General features: G+C 41.1%; 2 protein-coding genes across 20 annotated transcripts in view; one reads left to right on the plus strand and one right to left on the minus strand.

The window, feature by feature from the left end:
- The window catches only part of LYRM4 (LYR motif containing 4), a 229,555-nt gene extending 217,200 nt beyond the window's left edge, over nt 1-12,355 (minus strand). For 7 of the 12 annotated variants that reach the window (XR_010112375.1, XR_010112376.1, XR_010112374.1 and 4 more), the window contains exon 1: nt 11,547-11,852. Coding sequence is in view for 8 of the 12 variants with exons in the window: in XM_063605132.1 (XP_063461202.1) it covers nt 11,547-11,632 (86 nt within the window). In the remaining 4 variants the exon portion in view is untranslated. Of the gene's footprint in view, nt 1-11,546; nt 11,896-12,128 lie in introns of those variants that run through there. The other 5 variants (XM_055113159.2, XM_003806715.4, XM_034961397.4 and 2 more) reach the window with 2 other exon arrangements.
- The window catches only part of FARS2 (phenylalanyl-tRNA synthetase 2, mitochondrial), a 512,480-nt gene continuing 500,147 nt past the window's right edge, over nt 11,953-24,285 (plus strand). Inside the window, exons 1-2 of one of the 8 annotated variants that reach the window (XM_055113156.2) lie at nt 12,426-12,562; nt 18,361-18,453. The gene's annotated coding sequence lies outside the window, so the exon portion shown is untranslated. Of the gene's footprint in view, nt 13,022-14,134; nt 15,612-18,360; nt 18,454-23,354; nt 23,420-24,285 lie in introns of those variants that run through there. The other 7 variants (XM_057302675.2, XM_063605131.1, XM_003806719.6 and 4 more) reach the window with 7 other exon arrangements.

Genomic DNA, 24,285 nt, shown 5'->3' on the forward strand with positions numbered 1-24,285 from the left:
ACCAGTGTAAGAGACAACTATGTAGTAAGTAATTCATCTGTATCTGCTGAAATACAGAAATGATTTTGGAGTACCTACTAGAATACCAAATATTCTGCTAGAAAGTTCTGCAACTGTAGTAGTCTCAATTTACAGATGACACACAGCGAGTAAATGATTTATACCAAGGTCAGAGAATAAAAAAACCAGTTGGCCTAAAATTTGAGTCAAGGTTTCTTAATTTAAAGGCCAGAAATCTTTCTAAATCAAGACTGCCTCACTCATGATACTCATCCATTATACTGAAAATAACATGTAAGTCAAAGTAGTTCAGGAGTCACAATTTTGGGGAAAGATGGGGTGAAAAGAAAATTAGGGGAAACTTCTAGAAGGAAGTCACTGCGATTTTTGTTTCTTTTTTTTTTTATCACGGAAGATCATTTCTGCGATCTATTTTTTAACCTCAAAACGTCTGAGTTAAGAGAACTATTAATACAATCAAACAGAATTCCAATGAGAACCTATGAAACCACACAGATGATTAAGATATCACAGTGATACATTATGTCATAACCTTGGCAACTTGCATTCCTATCACAGATCCAGACAACAGCCAGGAGGACCCGCCTTAACTGGGCTGAACTTTGCTAAATCTAGAAACTCTCAGCTTGGTTCATGTAACTTACCTAGTTTTATTACTTCATTTGGTTTCTGAAGGTCAGAACTTTCCTAAATTGGCTAGGTACCAGTTGATTGGGGAAATACTAAGAGAAATGAAATCTATGATCTGATGAGGTGGGATTCAGTGTGAAGAAAGGGGTATACAGGAGAAGTAATATGACATGAAGTACCTTTCATTCTCAGCAAAGTCTGCATATGACTATTGACATGAGTCATTAAGAGGTAATTTTCTATTAGGTTCATTATAGCCATTTTCAAACAGAATGTTTTGTAATCACACTTAGCATACAAAAGAGTATTATCCTACTGCAACAAAGAATAATTTAGAGATACTTTAAGAAAATTCTATTTACTTATAATTGTACTTTTTGGCCTAACTTTACTCCTCATTTTCTTATATTCTCTATCTTTATTTTCTCATTGCTTTGACTCCCTCATTATTTTTAAATTATAACAATTATTTTATTTTATTATATTTTACTATATGTATTTTTGTAAGTTTTAAAAATGCTTTAAAGGCCAAGGCAAAGTATAAATAGAATAAGTGCAATTTAGAAACTCTTGTGAACTACAGTCAATAAATCAGCAATGACACGCAGATCTAATAACTTTTTAACACTTTGCTTTAATATCTAGAGTAAAAAAGAATGTTATTTTTCACCCCAAAACCTTGGCTGCTATATAATTTTCTCAATCTAAATATCTTCAATATTTTCTACTCTAAGTTAACCGTACTATTTTTATTTTTTGAAACCATTATCATTAAACCTGGCAGAACTTAGCAATGTAAGAGAAAAAAAATTTTTTTGGAAACTCCAGCATATTTAACAATAATGAATAATCTTTCAAAAGTCTAAGAAACTGTTTTTAGGCACACATGAATCACCTCTAGTTGCCTGTGGTGCATTGTTGAAGAGATCAGGTAACAATAGTTCTTTGTAATACAGCGCCACAGGCTCTATATGAAATCCAGTAATATACATTCAGAACAAATGTAAGAACTGATATGGAAACAACTTAGAAAATTTTACAAAGCAGTCTTTTTCTCTTTTAATTTTCCCTTTCTTTACTATGTTCTTACGTATGGTATAATAAAAGAGTGAAAGCAATTTTTACAGACATGTATGATGTGTTCAACATTTCATAGAGAGCAAAACTCTTATTTGGCTGCTTAAAATAGAATACAATGTTATTTAAAAAATATTTCTGTAATACGATATATGACAGCCAAAACATCATTATGCAAGGTGTCTCCTCAGCCCCAGTACATTCTGCAAATCTCCACTGTTCGGGCACTATTTCAATTTGCATGCTTCCTCTGTAAGTTTCTTGAGCTGTCCTTATATGTACATTGCATATGCCCAACCATACTACAATCTTGTGACAGCAGGGCCATCTTGTGTTTGATTCCACCTATTACTAGGTTCTAGTGTGGTAATATATACACACACACACACACACTGTGAGTTTTCAAGAAATATTAGGAAGAAATGGATTTGTTGATTTGTCTCCAGAAGAATATTTGGCATGAAGGCTTTCACTGTAGCTGCCCTGTTTTACAAAGTGAAAGGTGCTTGTTAATACTATTCATATTAGGGTGGTATTTGAATTAGTCTGTTCTCACATTGACTGGCTAATTTATGAAGAAAAGAGGTTTAATTGGCTCACAGTTCTGCAGGCTGTACAGGAATTGTGATGCTGGCATCTGTTCAGCTTTTGGGGAGGCCTCAGGAAGCTTACAATCATGGCAGAAGGTGAAGGGGGAGCAGACACATCACAGGCCAGAGCAGGAGCAAGCAAGCGAGGAAGGAGATGCTACACACTTTAAAACAACCGGATCTCATGAGAACTCACTCATTATTGTGAGGACAGTACCAAGGGGAAGGGTGCTAAACTATTCATGAGAAACCTGCCCCCATGATCCAATTACTTCCCACCAGGCCCCACCTCCAACACGGGGGATTGCATTTCAGCATGAGATCTGGGTGGAGACAACATCCAAACTGTATCATTGCATGCTAGCCTTCTTGATCAATCAGTGACACATAGGGTGGAAGAGGCAGTCACTGTTAAAAGATCCGCAACAAGGAAAACATGCGAAAGAAATCCTTTGATGAGTGAGAGGGCTGCCTGGTTCCCACTCCAGGAGCTCGTAGTTCTAATTCCTCAGCTTGCCAATAAATCTGGACTGCGACTGGTAATATATTAAAGAGTTCCAGTGGCTCAAAAAGAAAACAGATTCCTAAACATGAATCATTATTTGGTTCCTTCATTAAGACAGCAATCACAGATATCAGTGTTTCATTCAGTTGTGTAGTACATAGTAAGCGAGACCTGACGTTGATCAGCACTTAGGTTGATCAGGACTTAGGAATTTTACCACTCATGAAACTAGGGAGCCTGTTTAACCATTTCACCTATAAGGAGGAACTGTGAAAATAAACTTCTCCAGGTTGATGTTTCTACAGATTTTGCAGGCTTATTCACAGGATGCATGGGTGCAGGAATTTTCTTCTGAAAAGAATGGGGTTGTGGAAGCAGCAGCCCACGGGGAGCGAGGCGGCCTTCTAATCCCATTCTGCCCTTGACCAACTGTGAGACCAATCAAGTTGCTTCTCCTCTCTATGCCTCACTCTGCCTTGAAACCTATTTCGTTACTTACTGGGGATTTTACCTAGCATTTAACATCATGACATTTAGCTCAGTCCAACGCTTCAGCCACAATTACCCACATCTGGTTCTGACACACGCCTTGCATTTTACTTTTCACATGCCTTACTGTCTTTGCCTGGAATGCTCTTCCATCGCATGTCCACCTCTGTGGCTGACACAGACTGTTGCCTAATCAATAGTTCTTCCCACCATTTTCTCTCTGCTGTGTTTTCACTAGAGATGCTAGAATAGCTGTATCCTAATTTTCCAGCCTGTTGTTTACCTAGTGATATAAACGTAATGAAGTTTTGGTCAATGAGCAAAAGCAGAGTCCTCCTGGAAAGCTTTACCCTTTCCTGGCTGTGACTGCCCTTCTTCTTCCTGACTAAATAAGGATGTATTTGGAGCTTCAAAAGCTGTTTGCAACCATCAGGCATAAGCATGAGAGGAACACCGAGACTCACACATACCTTGACATTTTCTAGCTGCTAAATAAGCTCTGGCAGCTACATACCTCTAGACCTTTCCTATGTGAGAAGAATAAGCCCCCAATTAAGCCCTGTGTAAGGGCTTCCTATGACTTCTGGTCAAAAGCATTCCTAATTTTAAGGTGGCACTTAGGAGACCAGCTCCTTTCTATGGCCTTTCCTTTGTACTTCATTGATAAACTTCTTTAGGAGCTTGTAATGTTTTACCCTTAATAGGAGGCTCATTTTGATCTGAAGCTCTTTGCACAATGCTTAGTGTATAACACATTAATAAAAACTCAAATATCTGATGAAGAATTAGGGAGTTCTGACACTACACTTGGTATGCATTTGGGCATCACTTTAGCCTTTTCTCAAGTTTTACAATAACATATTTCTTAAGCTATAAGAGGGATACATTGAATATAATTGTCTCTTGCATTTCAACAATGAATATTTATTATGTTGGTGCAAAAGGAATGCAGTTTTTGCATTGCTGGAATTTGCTGTTTGATACTGGAATAAATTCTTAAATAAATGTGGTTATGTTATACATCATTTTAATGGGCAATTCTCAGTTTTTTTTTTTGCTAATGACTTGCTGTTTATGTTTATTTTACACTATGGAAATAATGTTAGACAAAAAGTAAATTTCAGCAATTTTCTTATTTGAGCTCAAAATTGGTCAAAAAGCTGCAGCGACAACTTGCGACAACTCATTTGGCCTAGGAACTGCTAACAAACGTACAGTGCTGTGGTGGTTCAAGAAGTTTTGCAAAGGAGACGAGAGCCTTGAAGATGAGGAGCCTAGTCGCCGGCCATTGGAAGTTGTCACCGACCAATTGAGAGCAATCATGGAAACTGATCCTCTTACAATACTCGAGAAGTTGCCAAAGAACTCAATGTTGACCATTTGATGGTCGTTCCATCTGAAGCAAAATGCAAATGTGAAAAACCTCAATAAGTGGGTGCCTCATGCTGAGCAAAAAAAAAAAAAACCATCGTTTTGAAGTGTTGTCTTCTCTTATTCCATGCAACAATGAACCATTTCTCGATCAGATTGTGATGTGTGATGAAAAGTGGATTTTATGTGACAACTGGTGATGACCAGCTTAGTGGCTGGACCAAGAAGCTCCAAAGCACTTCCCAAAGCCAAACTTGCTCCAAAAAAAGGTCATGCTCACTGTTTGGTTGTCTGCTCCACTAGAGCTTCTTGCATCCCGGCAAAACTGTTTCATCTGAGAAGTATGCTCAGCAAATCCATGAGATGCACTGAAAACGGCAATGCCTGCAGCCAGCACTGGTCAACAGAAACGGCCCAACTGTCTCCATAACGACCCTTGACTGCACGTCACAAAACCAACGCTTCACAAGTTGAACGAATTGGCCTCATCCGCCATATTCATCTGACTTCTCGCTAACCAACTTCCACTTCTTGAAGCATCTCGACAACTTTTTGCAGGGAAAATGCTTCCTTGACTAGCAGGATGAAGAAAATGCTTTCCAAGAGTTTGTAGAATCCCGAAGCACGGATTTTTACGCCACAGGAATAAACTTATTTCTTGTTGGCAAAAACATGTTGATTGTAATAGTTCCTATTTTGATTAATAAAGATATATTTGATCCTAGTTATAATAATTTAAAATTCATGGCCCAAAACCGCAATTACTTTTGCACCAACTTGCTACCTAGGTACTATGCTAAGCACTAGGAATAGAGATAAGAGAGAATTTCTGCTAACTGTGTATGTGTGATATGCGCCCTAACAAAGGTAAGAACAGGTGCTTCCTCAACATCTGCTTATCTCCCGCTTAACCCAGAAACTGGCTGTCAGGCTTGGCACAAATAAACTCAACTTTCCACCCTCTCATACTCCAACTTGCCCTCTTCTCCTTCATTCCACTCATGTAAAATGAAATACCGTTCATTCTGTCCAAGACCAACCCCACCAGCTGTGCTCTCAGGTACCACTTTTCACCTCTCGTGGGGTCCTGCTCTATCGGTTATCTACTCTCATGTTTTATTAACCAAAATTCCGGTGGGAGGTGGAGGGGGTATCTCTACTCACGGTAGCAATTTACGCACTTCTGATTCATGTCTCAACCCCCACAATCTGGGTTCTGCCATAACCACTTGACTAACAATGCTGCTCTGGTAATGGTAGCAGAGGCTCTACACTGCCCTCTTTATGAACTGGATATTGCTTAGACAAGCCACCCTGCTGACCACAGCTACCTTCCCCAAACATATGACTATCTTGACTCCTGCAACACTACTCTTTACTTGATCTCCTCCCATTTCTTCAACCCTACAGTAGTTAGCCAAGGGACCATGGCGGGGGTCTCTGAGACCTTTCAGGGGATCCACCAGGAAAACTATTTTCATAGTTATCAGGAAGACATCTGCATTCTCTCATGAGTATACAGGGGAAATTACTAGACACTAAGTGATATGTGATATAGCAACAAATTGTAGGTAGCAACAAATATAAGCACCCAATTGTCTTATATTAAGCCAAACATGAAAGAGATTTGCACTAGTGTCAAACTATCAATCTGCTGATTTAGGGGGAGGAAAAATGGTTATTCTTCATAAAAGTGTTATTTAACATAATGGATTTAGTCATTTTAAAATAGGTGTTTTTAAAAGCTTTTTTTTTTCTAATATGATAAATGCGTCCCACATAAATGAAAGCTTTTTGGGGTCCTCAGTAATATTTAAGAACATAAAAGGCCTAAGACCAGTTAAGTTGAAGAACCACATTCTTAAACTTTGTCTTCTTGGCTCTTCCTCAGCCAACTACTTCAATTTTGATGTTCCCTAGAATAGCAGCATCTGTAGCTCACTAATTTTCTCACCTTAAACTAGGATTTCTCAGTCCTGGCATGACCAACCTTTTGGGCCAGCTAACTCTTTGTTAATGGGGGCTGTCCCCTGTGCATCCCTGGCCTCAGATGCCTAGCACCCCCTTTCCAAGTTGCGGCAACCAAAAACGTCTTCAGATATTGTCAAATAAAATCACCCCAGGATGAGAACTACTAACCTAAATAGTATTCCTAGATAATTCATCTAATATCTAGGTTTTAATTTGACTTATGATGATAATTCCACTTATCAAGTACCTATTCTGCACCAGGGACTATCCTAACTACTTGATGTGTATTAACTCACCACAGTGGTGCTGACTACAGCCCCCATTAACAAAGAATTAGCTGGCCCAAAAGGTTGGTCATGCCAAGATTGAGAAATCCTAGTCTAAGGTGAGAAAATTAGGGCTACGGATGCTATTCTAGGGAACATCAGAATTGAAGGAGTTGGCTGAAGAAGAGCCAAGAAGACAAAGTTTAAGAATGTGGTTCTTGGCCAGGCGTGGTGGCTCATGCCTGTAATCCCAGCACTTTGGGAGGCCGAGGTGAGCGGATCACCTTAGGTCAGGAGTTCAAGATCAGCCTGGCCAACATGGTGAAACCCCGCCTCTACTAAAAATACAGAAATTAGCCAGGCGTAGTGGCAGGCACCTGTAATCCCAGCTACTCGGGAGGCTGAGGCAGAAAAATTGCTTGAACCTGGGAGGTGGAGGTTGCAGTGAGCCAAGATCGTGCCATTGCACTCCAGCCTGGGCAACAAGGGCAAGATTTCAACTGAAAAAAAAAAAAAAAAAGAATGTGGTTCTTAAACTTATTGGTCTCAGGACCCTTTTACACTGTGTGAGATGGATCAATTATGACTCTCATTTTATAAAGAAACTGCAGAACAGAGAGTGATGTGACTTGCGTGGGGTCACACAGAGTTGGTGGTGCTGACTACTGCAGTGCTGATCACTCCTCTGAGCTTCAGAGCCCTGTGATTAACTACCTTTGCTGGGCATCCCAGGGGAAATTTACACCCAAGATATCCTAAATATGAACTAAAAAACCCTCTCTCCACAAGACCAGCTAGTTCTGTATTACCTGAGTCAGTTAATGGTGCAAGTTTAAATTCACCCTCTCTGTGCTTTAGCTTAACCAGAAACCTGGATGCCATTCTAGACTCTGCTTGGATTCTCTTCTTCCTTAGTCCTCAATCCAATCATTCCAGTTCCAACAATTTTCCCTTCTAATGATTTATCAAATACAACATTCTTCTCTATCTTCCACTATTCCTGTCCTTACTAGCGTCCTAATCTCTACTCTGACCTGCTGTAATCAACTCCCATTTGATGTCCTTGGCCCCTCAAAATCATCTTCTACACTGCTGCCAGAGTGATCTATCAAAAAATGCAAATCTGGTCATGTCAGGTTAGTGGCTGCCTGTGAGCTAAGGGTAAAGTCCAGGGTCCTCAGCACGGCCCCCAGGCCCTCAAATCAGTGACCCTCTCCAACCTCAGTGCCTTCCTGTCACCGCCACCCCCCCACCCCATCATACTTACCTCCCTGGCAGTGCTGTGCTGTTTGCCTGCCTGACCACACCAAGCTGCTTCATGCCTTTGATCCAACATCACCCCTTGGGAGGCCTTCTAGATTCTACACCCTGTACATCCTTCTGTTACAGCACTTAACCCAGTCTGTGACAACTATCTCTGTACCTGTGTCCCACAGAGGCCTGTAAAGCCATTAATAACAGGTGCCTAGCTTAGTTCAAAAATCTCATCTTTCTCTCTTCAGGGCCTGGTATAGCAGGGGTCCCCAACCCATCAGTACTGGTCCGTGGCCTGTTAGGAACCGGGCCACACAGCAGTTGAGCGGTGGGTGAGTGCGCATTACGGCCTGAGCTCCAACTCCTGTCAGATCAGCGGCGGCATTAGATTCTCATAGATGCACCTATTGTGAACTGTGCATGTGAGTGATCTAGGTTGCATGCTCCTTATGAGAATCTAATGCCTGATGATCTGAGGTGGAAGAGTTTCATCCCGAAACCATCCCCTCCCTTGACCCGGTCCATGGAAAAACTGTCTTCCATGAAATTGGTTCCTGGTGCCAAGAAGGTTGGGGACAGCTGTGATATAGCACTGGGCAAAGCATGCTTCAGAGATGTTTTGTAGAAGCACTGAGGTAAAAGAATGACATACAGCAATGAGACTTGTTTGGCTGGTGGGAGGGATGGGAGTGGAGGCTGTGGGATGAAGAGAGTTGGGAAAACTTTTGTTCAGAGAAGGTGACAATTGAGCTGAATCTTGAAGGAAGAGGGGGCACTCTAGACAGCAGTGATGAAGGGCCTGCTGGATAGAACAGTACTTGTAAAGGCCTGGAGGCCCAACAGGATGTGGCACATTTAGGAAACTGCAACTGATGATGACAGAGGACAGGATGCACATGTGGGACTTAGGCTGAGACTGGAGGAGCAGACAGGGCTCCTGCTATCAAAACGTGGCCTATATTATAGGTCTTGCAAGACAGTTCCAAAGTATTTATTTCACTACTCTAATTACTTAAGGCACAATTCGCAGGTCATTAAAAAACGTTTACTAGTCTGCTTTTGATTGCTTATTCAGCACTACCTGTGTTAGTTTTGATAGGTAACTTAAGCTCCCTGTGCCTCAGTTGCCTTACAGGGTAATACAAATAGTACCTACCTCACAAGATTATTGTCAAAACAAATGTGTTTATAGACATGAAGAACATAAGATAGCAGTGGCACACAGAATTGATAGTGGATGTTGTGTTGCTATTGATTTGCCATCAGTGACAAACAGCTGCAGAGATTAGAGAGGAGGGAAGGGACTTTTCCTGAAATTCACAAGACACAGCCTTAATGTAAAAGGACATATTTTTATAACAAGTAAGTTTATCTAGGAAGGTAATAGCAGGAATGTCGGTTTTTAGGTCTATGATCTCAGATAACAGTATAAAATGATTATCAGACTCCTTTGGATAATATATTTATATTTGGATAGTAAATTTAGCTTAAAAGTATATGCTTAAGGTATAATTTGACCAATTATTTTCTGAATGCATATGATCTTACAGTTGCCCATACTGAAACCCATTTTCAATTTTCTGCCTTTCAGGTACAGTCTTGAATGATTTTCCTAAAGTGTGAATGATTTTCCTGTTGAGTTTCGTGAATGATTTTCCTGTTCAGTTGGCAATTACTCATTTGAAAACGCTTGGGCCTCATTTGCTCATAAATCATTTCCAAAGAGAATTTCAGAAATGGAAGGGTCCTTAGAGATTGTCTAGTCCAACAGTCTATTTCATAAACAAGAAAACTGAAATACAGAGATTGAGAGACTTGTCCAAGTTATAGTCTTCGAGGGCTCCACCTTGACTTTCTTACATGCTCTCACATAAACCCTCTCCCTGCCACTTTCCTTAGTGTGTGAACTGCCTGCTGATTCCAAGTCCTTGTGTATCCTGAGTAAGCTTTAATGACAAACTATCTCACTCCAGACTATGGTGAAATCAAATGGTTTCTATTTATTTAACTTGCATATTTCATGTGTTTCCTCAACAGACTTGGTTAAGTACTTGGTGCTAGGTGTTTGGTTAATTCTTGCTAAAATTCCACCAGTATGCTATTATTATACTCTTTATTCTCCAAAGTCAAAGTCATTAAGTAAAATCATTCTCTCCCGTGACATTTAACCACTTAACTGGGTGGATACAACCTCAGTGGGATGACCCAGATGCTGTTTTCAAATTTGCAGCATGAGTATATTTTCCAGGCGGGTTTCTAAAAATTTGAGAGTCATTGCTTAAGAGGCTTAGTGTTCCTGTCCTCTGACAGAGGTTGTACTGGGCAGACCCATCTCAGGGCCTGCCAGCTCACACACCTGCTGGAGGGGGGCCTACCTAACCAGGTGTGTTCCAAGGGTAGGCTCTGCTCTTATGACATCCAATCCACAGTCTGGCCAGTCACCTAAGTGAGGCTTGAGGTAAAGAGATGAGTTGATCCAACCAGATTCTTTCTCATGGGAATATGGCTCAAACTCAGAGAGAGACAGGTAGTTAGTAAAAACAAAACAAAACAAAAAACAAATCTAAAAAAAAATGCAGAGAGAGAATCCATAAGAAAATGATGGGTCAGAACCAGCAACACTGTGAAAGCAGAGGCTCTGAATTAGAAAAAACATACAAAGAGTAACAATAAAAGACTCATAGGCAAATAGGGGAGTGGGGAGGCGTGAGAAAAAGTGAATGTGTTATATTAAAGATGTGAGTTTAGGCCCTCAGTATCCTGCTGTCAAGGTCCAGTAAGCGGGATCTCTGTCTGGTCAGCCAGGAGAAACTGAGGTTTCAGCTCCAAAGCTTGTGAGACCCTTTTTCCTTTTCCGCTACGCATTTCCACCATACCCTAAATAGAATGGATTCTTGCAACCGAAAGAACTCATTACGACTCCTAGGAAATTTTAGGGAGGTGCTAGAGTGTGCCTTCAGCTTTGTCGCAGTGTACTACTCACTGGCCACTTCCACTCTCAACTCTTCCAATGCTCAAGGGAAGTTTTACATATGGAACACACTGGCCTTAACTTCACCAATGACTGATTTCCACCCCTTTTTTCTCTTCTGCAGAAACATAACACTAATCATGCTCCTAGAATAACTACCAAGATAGCCTTTAGGGGGAAAACGTCACAAGACATGAACGTCTCTCCTGGTATAAAGAAAGGCTCCTCCCCGAGGTCTCAGAGGCCACACCTGTAGGCAGGAGCACGCTTTTCGATGGCGGAGCCCGGTCCTTGCCTCGCAGCCGCCGGCAAACCACGGTGGCTCCCAGTCCCCGGGGATATTCCGCGTCAGCCCGCACCCCCGGTCCCCGGCCCCTGGCCCCCGGTGCCCGCTGGGTCACCTGTAATTGTAGGCGCTGAAACGCTTGCTCTCTCTCAGCATCGCCCGGTACAGAGCTAACACTTGTGCGCGACTGGAGGCTGCCATTTTGGAAAGAAAAAAAAAAAATAAACGGGTCCTCTTCGCCGAGGTCCCAAGTACGACCCAACCCACGAAACTCCAGCCTGTGCGGAAACCACGAACGAAATAAAATGCTGCGGCTCGGCTTTGCCAGCGGGCCGGGCCTAAGCCTAAGCGGGCAGCCCTGCGGATCGCGGACGGCACCAGGCGTCCCGCGCCGCTTCGGGGGCGGGCGCAGGCAGGGCTCGGGGCAGCTAAGGGGGCTGTGCTGGGAGGGAGATGCCTCCGCCCCGCCCCGATCCCGCCCCCGCCCGGAGGCTCGGGACCCGACAGCCGCTCCAGGCGGCGGGAGGGCGGGGAAATAAGAGGACCGGCCGCCCGTGCATCCAGCCAAGCTCCTGGCGGACGGATATCGGAGGCCCGGGCATTCGAGGGACGTGCAGTTGCATCACGGAGAGCCTTTGGGAACCGTCTGGGGTCTTGGCGGAGACATTTGTGTTTCGGGGGCAGCGCCCCTTCCTACCTCCAGGAGGCCGCGTTGCCCGGGTTACCGAAGGCCGCCGCACCGACGCCCCGCCCCTGACCGCCGATGCCCCTCCCACGCCGGCTGCGGTCGCCCTCGGCGCTGCCTGAGAGAGCTTGAGGGATTTCAAGGGTGACTTGACTTCGCCCGATCCTGGTCGGCAGGGTGGGGTTTCTTGGCATTCCTCAGGCCGGGGGATGCGACGTCTGGGTGTGGAGGTGATGAGCTAGGGGTTCTGTGGCACTCCGGCTCTGCTCAGGGCGACCTGCGTAGGGGCCTCTGGGGCAGGCCCGCTTTCTGTCAAAATGGCAGCGCCCAGCGTGCGCGGGTATCTCTGAAGTTGGGGTTTAAGAATCTTGCCCGTGAGAGCGAACGAGCCTGCCGTGCTTCTGATTTTGAAACACCTGGGACTGGGCTTCCCGGGCGAGCGGTGGGTGAGTGCCGGCCTCGTTGCAGCCTGGGGTACGACGTGGGCGGTTGGTGTTGTAGGGGGTTTACATTGGCCGTGGATTTTTTTCCTCTTTCCGGATGTGTTTTTGCTTTTGAGTGAAGAGTTCCCGTGGTTTTGTAACGTAATAAATGCATAAAATGCAGCTTGGGTTGTAGACTTTGGAGAATAATTAGAGACCTTTAGGGCTTTAGGCTTTCTCCAAGAAGCGGAGCAAGTTTTCAACCATGGCTTTCTTCAGAAGACTTCAGCTTTTTTGAATCATCTTATTAAAGTGGTGGATAAAGTTGCTTGTTCTGATCTTTGAGCATGGGACTGGACGCAGGAAGCTTCAGCCAGTCCTAGTTACTGTGTTTGCAAAGCACTTTTCTTGTTTTTGGAATCTTGCTTTATGTAATCAACCTTAGGAAGAACCACACCTTTCTGCACTCAAGCACAGCGAGAAGTACGTTATGCGTAAAAACAAAACAACTTTGCATTAAAATCCATCTTTCTCCGAACCACTTGGTCACGGTTGTGTTCTCATCTGCTTTAGTGTATTTGGTTTTGAAACGGTATACCTGCTGTATGTCTAAACAACTTTATATTTTCAGGAACTTTTCTTTTTCCTTTTCTTTTTTTTGAGATGGAGTCTCGCTCTGTCGCCCAGGCTGGAGTGCAGTGGCGGGATCTCGGGCTCACTGCAACCTATGCCTCCCAGGTTCAAGCCATTCTCCTGCCTCAGCCTCCTGAGTGGCTGGGATTACAGGCGCGCGCTACCTCGCCCAGCTAATTTTTGTATTTTTAGTAGAGACAGGGTTTCACCATGTTGGTCAGGCTGGTCTCGAACTCCTGACCTCAGGCAATCCGCCCGCCTCGGCCTCCCAAAATGCTGGGATTACAGGTGTGAGTCATCACGCCCAGCCTCTATTTTCAGGAACTTTAAAGGCAGAAAAAACACTTCTCTGACCTTACCATTCTTTAGTGTACTTGCAACCTGGTGTCCTTGCATCCAGATATTCTTACTAATCCTGATGCAATGACATTTTTTCAAAGGCACTGAAGAGAAAATACTTTTATTAAGATATCTTTAAGTCTCCTCCCTGATTTCTTGAAAATCTCATGTCTGTTATTGTTTATTATTATTTTTTAAACAGGATAGCAAAACTTCTATTACTTCCTGGTTGGTCAGGTCATTGAGCAAATCTAGCCTCTGCTTTATTGAAAGGACTTTTTTGAGTTTTCCCTTTGCTATTTCTTAAAGGATCCAAGACCAAGGCAATTGCACATTGTTATAGAGTAAGATTCAGAGCTAATTTCTCTTGATACACTATTGTGTGCCGGTGATATGAAATGATATGCGGCATCTCAAAGCTACAACATTAATGCAAGTTACTGATAGAGAATGCTATCAGAGTGAAAAGGAAAAACTTGAAGATTATTTTGGCTTTTTTAAAAATAGCAAAGATTACATTATTTTATTATATTTTGCTTTTGAGAGTAAAGTTGGAATAATTACTATATACAATTGTTTCTACCTAATTATCAAGGAATTTAATCATTAACGTACATAATTAATGTATCTAAATGACTCAACTTTGTTGTAATCAAATAAAACTTTTCCAAATAAATATGTATAGTTTAAATAGTTTGGGTAGCTTAGTCCTCTGTTAGTACGAGCAATGGTTGCAGTTAGGAAAGTGATAGGCTTCCCAGTTAATTCTGAGCCAAGTCTTCACAAAAATACCTTATTATTTTATTTAAAATGGTTTACCAATGTGTTGGACATCATTGCCTGGAGAGGCTAAAAGAAAATAATCATTCCGTAGCTACATCTCACTTTTGCACATCTTCATTGCGGAGATGACTTAAAAAAAATAACTCGATTTGAGATTGTAAGTAGATTTGGGCCAGAAGCTGAAGAATGGACCTTACACATACGTCCTTTAATAGTCATTCTATTCTGGGTTGAAATTTTTCTTAGAGAGTATCTGTAAAACAGGAGGTACCATTTAGGCATCAAAACGTAAAAATTTCTTTAGTATTCGTTTATCAAAAGTTATCGACTACTTGTAGTTCTTTATGGAAGATCATGTGTTACCTTCTATTAAAATTAGGGTTGTTAATGACCACTTAATGCTTTGTGAAGAGAAATTTCTCTAATCATAATAAACAGTGTAACAACAATTTACTGTCCTTAAGCTTAAATATCAAAATGATGTATAAAGTAAAATTTGTATAGTAGTAGTAACTTACGATATTATTTAGAAATTGTTCAGCTGGGCATGGTGGCTCACACCTGTAATCCCAGCACTTTGGGAGGCTGAGGCAGGTGGACTGCTTGAGCCCAGGAGTTTGAGACCAGCCTGGGCAACATGGCAAAACCCCATCTATACAAAAAATACATCATAGCGAAACCTCACCTCTACACAAAAAATACAAAAATTAACTGGGTGTGGTGGCATGTGCCTGTAGTCCCAGCTACTTGGGAGGCTGAGGTGGGAGGATTGCTTGAGCCCTGGAGGTTGAGGCTGCATTGAGCCATGATCACATTACTGCTCTGTGGCCTGGGCAGCAGAGTGAGACCCTGTCTACCAAAAAGAAACAACAACAACAACAAAACAACAAAAGAAATTATTCTATTCTACACCACACATGAATCCAAGTATTATACATTGATCCTTCATTTTAATAGAACATGAAGGGGAAGGGGGAAGACCTTAGATATCAACTCATTCATTTGTACAGATGAACAAACTGAAGACTTTTTCCTCATTCGTTCATTCCTTCAGCATTTATTGAACACTTCCTAAGTACTATAGGTTATGGTTTTTCTTTTCTTTTTTTCTTTTTTTTTTTGAGACAGAGTTTCACTCTTGTTTCTCAGGCTGGAGTGCAATGGTGCAATCTCGTCCGGCTAATTTTTTGTATTTTTAGTAGAGATGGAGTTTCACCATGTTGTCCAGGCTTTTCTTGAACTCCTGACCTCAGGTGATCCAGCTGCCTTGGCCTCCCAAAGTGTGGGGATTACAGGCGTGAGCCACCGCGCCCGGCCCGTAAGTACCATATATTATATAAGATGATATAGTCACAGTGATGAGAGCTTCCCCACCCCTAAGAAACTTGTAGGTGACTAGATAAGCGAAACAATAATTTATTTTATAGAGACAGGGTCTCTGTTTACTAAGCTGGAGTGCAGTAGTGCTATCATATCTCGTTGTAACTTCAAACTCCCGTGCTGAAGTGATTTTCCTGCCTCAGCCTCCTGAGTAGCTAGGCCTATAGGCTCATGCCACCATGCCTGGCAGATTTTTAAGTGTTTTTTTTTGTTTGTTTGTTTGTTTGTTTTGTAGAGATGAGATTTCACTATGATGTCCAGGGTAGTTTCAAACTCCTCAGTGCCTCTCCTGTCTTGGCTTCCCAAAGAGCTCAGATTATAGCTGTGAGTCGTGGCACTTGGCCAATAATTTCTTTTTGACAGTTGCTGCGATATGAGTAATATTAGTAAACGCTAAAGGAATAGGGAAGAGGAATATTGAACCAGGAGTTTCACCTATGGGAAGGCTTTCCATCGTAGAAGGTGTTTCCAGAATGAGAAGTAAAAGCCAGATGAGGAATGTGGTTAAAGATTGCAGTGTATATCCAAGCATGGAGGAAGAAGGGTGCTTGATCTATTTAGAGAACTCTAAGTGTTTTAGAATGGTAGGAGGTGGGAAGGGAGGGACCACTGAAGTGTTTAGCCCTGTACTAGCTTTATTTTAGTGATGTTTTCTCTCTTTCTGGAATAAATCATTTCTTCCCTTGTGCATTGGCTGAGTTATATAAGTAGAACTTAACAGCTGAGCTGTTGAAATGGAGATTATTTATTCAGGTACTGATAACCTTTTGTTTCAAATCATGACTTTGAATCCTATATTCCAGAGGCACTGAAATGTTATTTATTTACCTGTGCATTCAAGAGATAGCTGGCAGCCTAGCAATTCAAGTTACTGTTGTTGTGGTAACTTGAGGGCGATATATAAATCAAACACTGATCCTGTTTTCCAGAAGTTTATAGTTTAATTGCATTTGTATATGATTAAAATAAGGTATTAGGTTGGTGAAAGTAGCTGCAGTTTTGACCGTTACTTTTAAGGGTGAAAACAGCAATAACTTTTCCACCATCCTGTACAAAGGGCTGCTGAAGCGTTGTGGGGTCTCAGTGCAAGGAGAGGTCACTTCATCCCTGATGCTTGGGCCACACCTCAGACCAACAGCAGTGCTAAGGCCCAGGCTTCAGATAATTTTGTTTAATTTTTTTATTAAATTCTCTCCATGATTGGGTAGAGCCAGGGCTGAGAAACATTGACCTGAAGGAATTAGGGGGCTTCATGGAGGAGGTAGTGTTTGTGTTGGGCTTGAGAGGATTTAAGTTTCTCCTGGGCCTTGAAAGGAATTGAAAGATTTAAATGTTTGAATGTGGTGGTAAGATGGCTACTGTAGGTGGAAGATGACTCACCCTTTACCTTGAAAGGATGAAGGAGAAACCCTGATTGAGGTCTAAGAAAAAACAATCATGACCTGCGGAAGGCTTTGGCCAGAGCTGTAGAGTGCATGAGGGTGAGAACGGGGAGATCCCGTGAAAAGGTAATACATTGGCTTTCATATGTTTTAGGCACGAGATGAGCTGAATCCTGATATGATTTGAGTTAGTCTTCCCATGACCTGATGGAAGAGCTGTTATCTCCATTTAAGAAAAGTGAAGCTGCCCAGGTGTGGTGGCTCACATCTGTAATCCCAGCACTGTGGGAGGCTGAGGCAGGAGGATCACTTGAGCTTGGGAGTTTGAGGCCAGCCTGGGTAACATAGCGAGACCCCATCTCAATAAAATAGAATAAAAAAAAGAAAAAAAAATGAAGCTGAGAGTTTATTTAGCCAGGGTCACACAGCTGGAAAGTAGCTAGTGTGGACCTTGGTCTGAGATGTGATCTGTCTAGCTATGATACAACACTGCTTCACAGATAAAGTACCAGCTTCAGGAATTGGAAGGTTATTGATTTTTCTTGGATAACATGGGTACATTTCAGTCATATTTGAATTTTAATTTAGTTGGATTCTCACTTATTTGTAAAGCTAACCGGTTTGTATTGGAAATATTATAAATATTCTGGGAATCTCAAATGTTGATTTTATACTAGCTTTTTAGTTATTTAAGATAAATTTACATTTTATTCTATTAACATCTCTTTGAAAAGACGTAGTGCTTTTTTAGGTTGTCTATTTATGTGTGTATGTGAGACATTTCCTCTTGGGGGATTCTCTGAGACTCACATTTCTGTAGAAGTTTTTTTCAGATATACTTATGAAAATCTGTTCTCTGTTTTGAGAAATCTTGAAAGCTATGATATGTTGCAACTAGACACTCTAGCTTCATTGATTGGAGGCTAAAGGTTCCCGTATTTGTGGGCAGTAACAATAAAATTGACAATTTATTTTGTGTAAAGTATTTCAAATGTCAGTTATTTCTAGAGGTTTTTTTTCTTAAAAAAAAAAAAACTCATTAATTCTTTTCATTGTAAAGGAAAGACACCATCTTTTCATGCTACAAACCCCGACCACCATGAGAATTCTTTTACAGTGTGATTTGTTGTAATCTGTTATAGATCACTTTCATTCTTTCTTTCTTGCTGCATATGAGGGACCAGTATTTTAGGAATAATGTTTTCATATTGTCTGGATATTTTAGGATGATTTGTTAATCAAACTAGCTACAGCTTATTGTAATGATAGCTATTATTTATTTAGAGTTTGTTTTCTCTCTTCTAGGAGCTTTGCCATGAAAAGAACAGTCCAGGCCAGGCGTGTGGCTCACACCTGTAATCCCAGCACTTTGGGAGGCCCAGGCGGGTGAATCACAAGGTCAGGAGATGGAGACCATCCTGGCTAACACAGTGAAAACCCGTCTCTACTAAAAAAATACAAAAAAAATTAGCCGGATGTGGTGGTGGGTGCCTGTAGTCCCAGCTACTCGAGAGGCTGAGGCAGGAGAATGGCATGAAGTTGGGAGGTGGAGCTTGTAGTGAGCTGAGATCGCGCCACTGCACTCCAGCTTGGGAGACAGAGCAAGACTCTGTCTCAAAAAAAAAAAAAAAAAAAATCGCCACACTGTCTTCCACAATGGTTGAACTAGTTTACACTCCCACCAACAGTGTAAAAGTATTCCTGTTTCTCGACATCCTCTCCAGCACCTTTTGTTTCCTGACTTTTTAATGATCGCCATTCTAACTGGTGTGAGATGGTATCTCATTGTGGTTTTGATTTGCATTTCTCTGACGGCCAGTGATGATGAGCATTTTTTCATGTGTCTGTTGCCTGCATAAATGTCTTCTTTTGAGAAGTGTCTGTTCATATCCTTCACCCACTTTTTGATGGGGTTGTTTGATTTTTTTCTTGTAAATTTGTTTAAGTTCTTTGTAGATTCTGGATATTAGCCCTTTGTCAGATGGATAGATTGCAAAAATTTTCTCCCATTCTGTAGGTTGCCTGTTCACTCTGATGGTAGTTTCTTTTGCTGTGCAGAAGCTCTTTAGTTTAATTAGATCCCAATTGTCAATTTTGGCTTTTGTTGCCATTGCTTTTGGTGTTTTAGCCATGAAGTCCTTGCCCATGCCTATGTCCTGAATGGTATTGCCTAGGTTTTCTTCTAGGGTTTTTATGGTTTTAGGTCTAACATTTAAGTCTTTAATCCATCTCGCATTAATTTTTGTATAAGGTGCAAGGAAGGGATCCAGTTTCAGCTTTCTACATATGGCTAGCCAGTTTTCCCAGCACCATTTATTAAATAGGGAATCCTTTCCCCATTTCTTATTTTTGTCAGGTTTGTTAAAGATCAGATGGTTGTAGATGTGTGGTATTATTTCTGAGGGCTCTGTTCTGTTCCGTTGATCTATATCTCTGTTTTGGTAACAGTACCATGCTGTTTTGGTTACTGTAGCCTGGTAGTATAGTTTGAAGTCAGGTAGCGTGATGCCTCTAGCTTTGTTCTTTTTGCTTAGGATTGACTTGGCAATGCGGGCTCTTTTTTGGGTCCATATGAACTTTAAAGTAGTTTTTTCCAATTCTGTGAAGAAAGTCATTGGTAGCTTGATGGGGATGGCACTGAATCTATAAATTACCTTGGGCAGTATGGCCATTTTCACGATATTGATTCTTCCTATCCATGAGCATGGAATGTTCTTCCATTTGTTTGTGTCCTCTTTTATTTCATTGAGCAGTGGTTTGTAGTTCTCCTTGAAGAGGTCCTTCACATCCCTTGTAAGTTGGATTCCTAGGTATTAGAACTAGAAATACCATTTCACCCGGCAATCTCATTACTGGGTATATACCCAAAGGATTATAAATTATGCTCTATAAAGACACGTGCACACGTGTTTATTGCAGCACTGTTCACAATAGCAAAGACTTGGAACCAACCCAAATGTCCATCAATGATAGACTGGATTAAGAAAATGTGGCACATATACACCATGGAATACTGTGCAGCCATAAAAAAGGATGAGTTCATGCCCTTTGTAGGGACATGGATGAAGCTGGAAACCATCATTCTGAGGAAACTATCGCAAGGACAGAAAACCAAACACCGCATGTTCTCACTCATAGGTGGGAATTGAACAATGAGAACACTTGGACACAGGATGGGGAACATCGCACACCGGGGCCTGTGGTGGGGTTGGGGGAGGGGGGAGGGATAGCATTAGGAGATATACCTAACGCCAGCATGGCACATGTGTACATATGTAACAAACCTGCACCTTGTGCACATGTACCCTAGAACTTAAAGTATAATAAAAAAAAAAATGAAAATAACCAAAAAAAAAAAAAGAGAAAAGAAGAGTCCTTTTCATGCTGTTTAGCCGTATCTCATTTTAGTAATTTTTCTAGTGACATATTTGAAGTTCTGATTGACTTCTTCGAATGAGTGTATTAGCCGCCATCTCTTGTTTGTTCAGGTCAGTAGGTTGTTTACAGAAAACATTTAGAATTTGCAGTGTTGAGTCTGTTTACAAAAAACAGCCTACATTTTGCTAATCACTGGAAAAATACTAGGTCAGTGTCTTAAGATGTGCAATACTGAGATCTGTGATGTTAACTGATCTCTCAGAGGATGGGTTGATACATATCGTTGATAGTATACTGTAGGCTGTTATTAACAGTAGAAGATATACAGAGAATTCATGATTTCTTTGGTATTATAGTGAATTACATGATTTAATATTTTATAACGTTTTAATGTAAACATTTATTTTCTGAGCACAATTGAAGCACTTCAGCCTGGCAAACTTGTAATCTGTATGTGTAATTGTGAGTTTGAGTTAACTAACAATATTTAAGAGTAATAAAAGCCTGGCTTCTGTGAAATGGATTACAGTAATATTGGCAGAGAGTAAAACAGTTAGTTTCAGTTAATGAAGATGAGTTTTTTGGGAGAATTATCTTTTTTTAAATCAATTCCTGGAATTCTGCAGTGCAAAGGGAAAGTAAAATGAAGCAGTCATGAAATAGAAAAAGCTTAGCAGGCAGCATACTTTCTTTCCTGTTTCTTTACATTCTGAGATAAGCACATTGTTATTTATTTCAAGTGTTGGAGCACTTTGAGACAAGCACATGTGCCTGGGCATTCATAACATTAAGCCCTGTTAGGAATCCCACTTACACCCTTGGCTTCTGCGTACTGTGAGAGCTGGGCTGGATGATAATTACAGTCAGCTTTCATCTGTAGAGCCCAGGTCTTCAAATAATTTCCAAGTAAACTATCCCAGATTAATACGTTTCAGGACATAAGTGTGGTTCGCTAGAACTGTCAAGCTGTCTGGATGCCCTTCTGTTAACTTTGTAGAAGAGATTCCACGTGTGTCAAGTTACAGTGTTTGCTGAAATTTTTCTGTTGTCTTGAAAGCTATTTGAAAATTAAATGTTCATTATAGTACTGGTGGTCAGGTATGTTCCTTAGATATATATGAATTAATGTCACCACACTATAGACAGTAATTTTTATATCACCTTCTCTCCAAAAACCTGTAGCACTTTTAGGATGAAGTCTAATTCCTTAACACAGCCTATGAGACCCTGACGAGTATGGCGCTTACCCACTTCTCCAGTCCTATGTCATACCTTTTTATTTTTTGCTTGCTGCTTTTCATTCTTTAGTACTCACCTCTTTCCCCTCTACCCTGGGGACCTTTGCAAATGCTGATCCAGCTGCCTGGAGTGCCCTTCCTTCCCTTGCTAATTATTCTTCCGATCTCAGTTGAAGAGATGCTTACTCAAAGCTGCCTTCTCTAACTTGAGTACATCTTCCTCTGTTAAGCTCCCTTAGTATGGTGAATTGCTCTTCAGCTTAGAGTGACTGCCATTGCAAGTAACTGAAGTCAAATTGTTTTAAACAAACCTAGTGGCTTTATTGTCTCCTGTGTCTTGAGGGTTCAGAAGCCAGATGGGCTTTAGGGTTGATTGGTTTGAGTGATGTTGCCAAAGATTCAATTTTGTGCTTTTCTCTACTTCGTCTTCTCTAACGTAAATATTATCATCTGGCCAGAGTCCTCTCTCTCGGTTATGGGAAGCCATCAACAGTTTGGGGGCGCTTGTTTCCAAAACCTTAGAGGAGTGAGAGAGCTTCTGGACCAAGAGTGCTCAGCAGTCCTCTCCATTCATGTCACTGGCCCTCCTTGTGTCATGTCCTCATCCATTTCTGAACCAATAACTGTGACCAGGGAGAAGATAGGATTCTTTTGGTCTTGAACCAGTTGCCTAGCTCCTAGAGATAAAGGGGAATTATTTTTTGTAAAAGGAACAAAGTTCACTAGAGCAATCTTGCCAGAGTTATATGTTTTTTTATTTGATTAATTTTTTTGTGATATTAGGCTGTGTATAAGAACAGAGACTATGTCTGTTTTTTTTTTTTGTTGTTTTTTTTTTGAGGCGGAGTCTCGCTCTGTCACCCAGGCTGGAGTGCAGTGGCACGATCTCGGCTCACTGCAACCTCCGCCTCTGGGGTTCAAGCGATTCTTCTACCTCAGCCTCCCGAGTAGCTGGGACTACAGTCGCCCGCCACCACGCCCGGCTAATTTTTATATTTTTAGTAGAGATGGGGTTTCACTATATTGGCCAGGCTGGTCTTGAACTCCTGACCTTGTAATGCGCCCACCTCGGCCTCCCAAGTCTGTTTTTGATTACTATTGTTTCTTCAACATTTTACATCTAGCTTTGCATATAGTAAATGATCGATAAATATTAATAGTGTAATGACTCAATCACATAAGCTCCAAATACAGTAAGGACCCCCTGCCGCCACCACCCTTACCCATGGTTTTGCTTTCTTAGTTACCCAGAGTCAACTATGTTCTGAAAATATGTAATGGAGAATTCCAGAAATAATGCATGTTTTAAATGGGTGTGTTCTGAGTTTTGTGTTGAAACCTGCCCAGGGCATGAATCCTCCCTTTGTCCAGTGTCTCCATGCTGCATACACGCTACCTGCCCATTAGTCACTTCGTTGCCTTCTCAGTTACCACAAGATCACGGTTTTCGTTATGGATAGATGACAAGAAGAAACAGGGTGAGTGCAGTGGGATGAGATACTTTGAGAGAGAGAAGGGACCTATTCTTTCTCTTTTTCATAACTTTTATTACGGTAGGTATATTGTTATAATTGTTCTACTTTATTATTAGTTTTTCTTGTTGAATTAATGATGGGTTTTTATTTTTTTCTTTCCAAAAAATAATAATAACCACTATCTTATGCGGAAATGATATCACGAACAGTTGCATTATCAAATCAAGGAGGAAATGCAATCAGAGAACAGGCAGAAAAACTATGATTATAATGGTTTGTATTTTTCTTGTCTCAGATTCTTTTATTTATTTATTTTTATTGATACATAATAGATGTACATATTTTTGGGGTACATGTGATACTTTAATACATTCATATAATTTATAAAGATCAAATTAGTGTAATTGTGATATCTATCACCTTAAATATTTGTCTTTATGCTAGAAACATTCAAATTGTTTTCTTCTAGCTATTTTGAAATATGCAATAGATTATTATAATCTATAGTCTCCCAGTGATCTATCAGACACTAAGTCTTATCTCTTCTATCAAGCTGTGTTTTTACTTACTAGTCAACCTCTCTGCATCCCTCCTGCCCTGTACCCTTCTTGGCCTCTGGTAACCACCAGTCTATTCTCTATTTCCATGAGATTCACTTTTTTAGCTCCGACATATGAGTAAGAACATATGGTATTTGTCTTTCTGTGCTTGGCTTATTTCACTTAACATAATGTCCAGTTCCATTCATGTTGCTGCAAATGGCAGAATTTCATTCTTTTCTATAGCTGAATAATACTCTGTTGTTTTTTTATGCCACATTTTCTTTGTCCTTTCATCCCTTGATGTACACTTAACATTGATTCCATATTTTGGCTTTTGTGAATAGTGCTGCAATAAACATGGGAGTGCTGATTACAATGCACATATCTTTTTGATAATACTGATTTCTTTTCTTTTGGATATATTCCCAGCAGTGGAATTGCTGGACATATGGTAGTTCTATTTTTAGTTTTTTGAGGAACCTCCACACAGTTTTCCATATTGGCTATACTAACTTATATTTCCACCAACAGTTTACACGGGTTCCCCTTTCTCCACATCTGTGCCGGCATCTTTTATTCCCTTTTTGATAAAAGCCA

The sequence above is a fragment of the Pan paniscus genome, chromosome 5, assembly GCF_029289425.2.
Source record: "Pan paniscus chromosome 5, NHGRI_mPanPan1-v2.0_pri, whole genome shotgun sequence".
Classification (NCBI taxonomy): domain Eukaryota; kingdom Metazoa; phylum Chordata; class Mammalia; order Primates; family Hominidae; genus Pan; species Pan paniscus.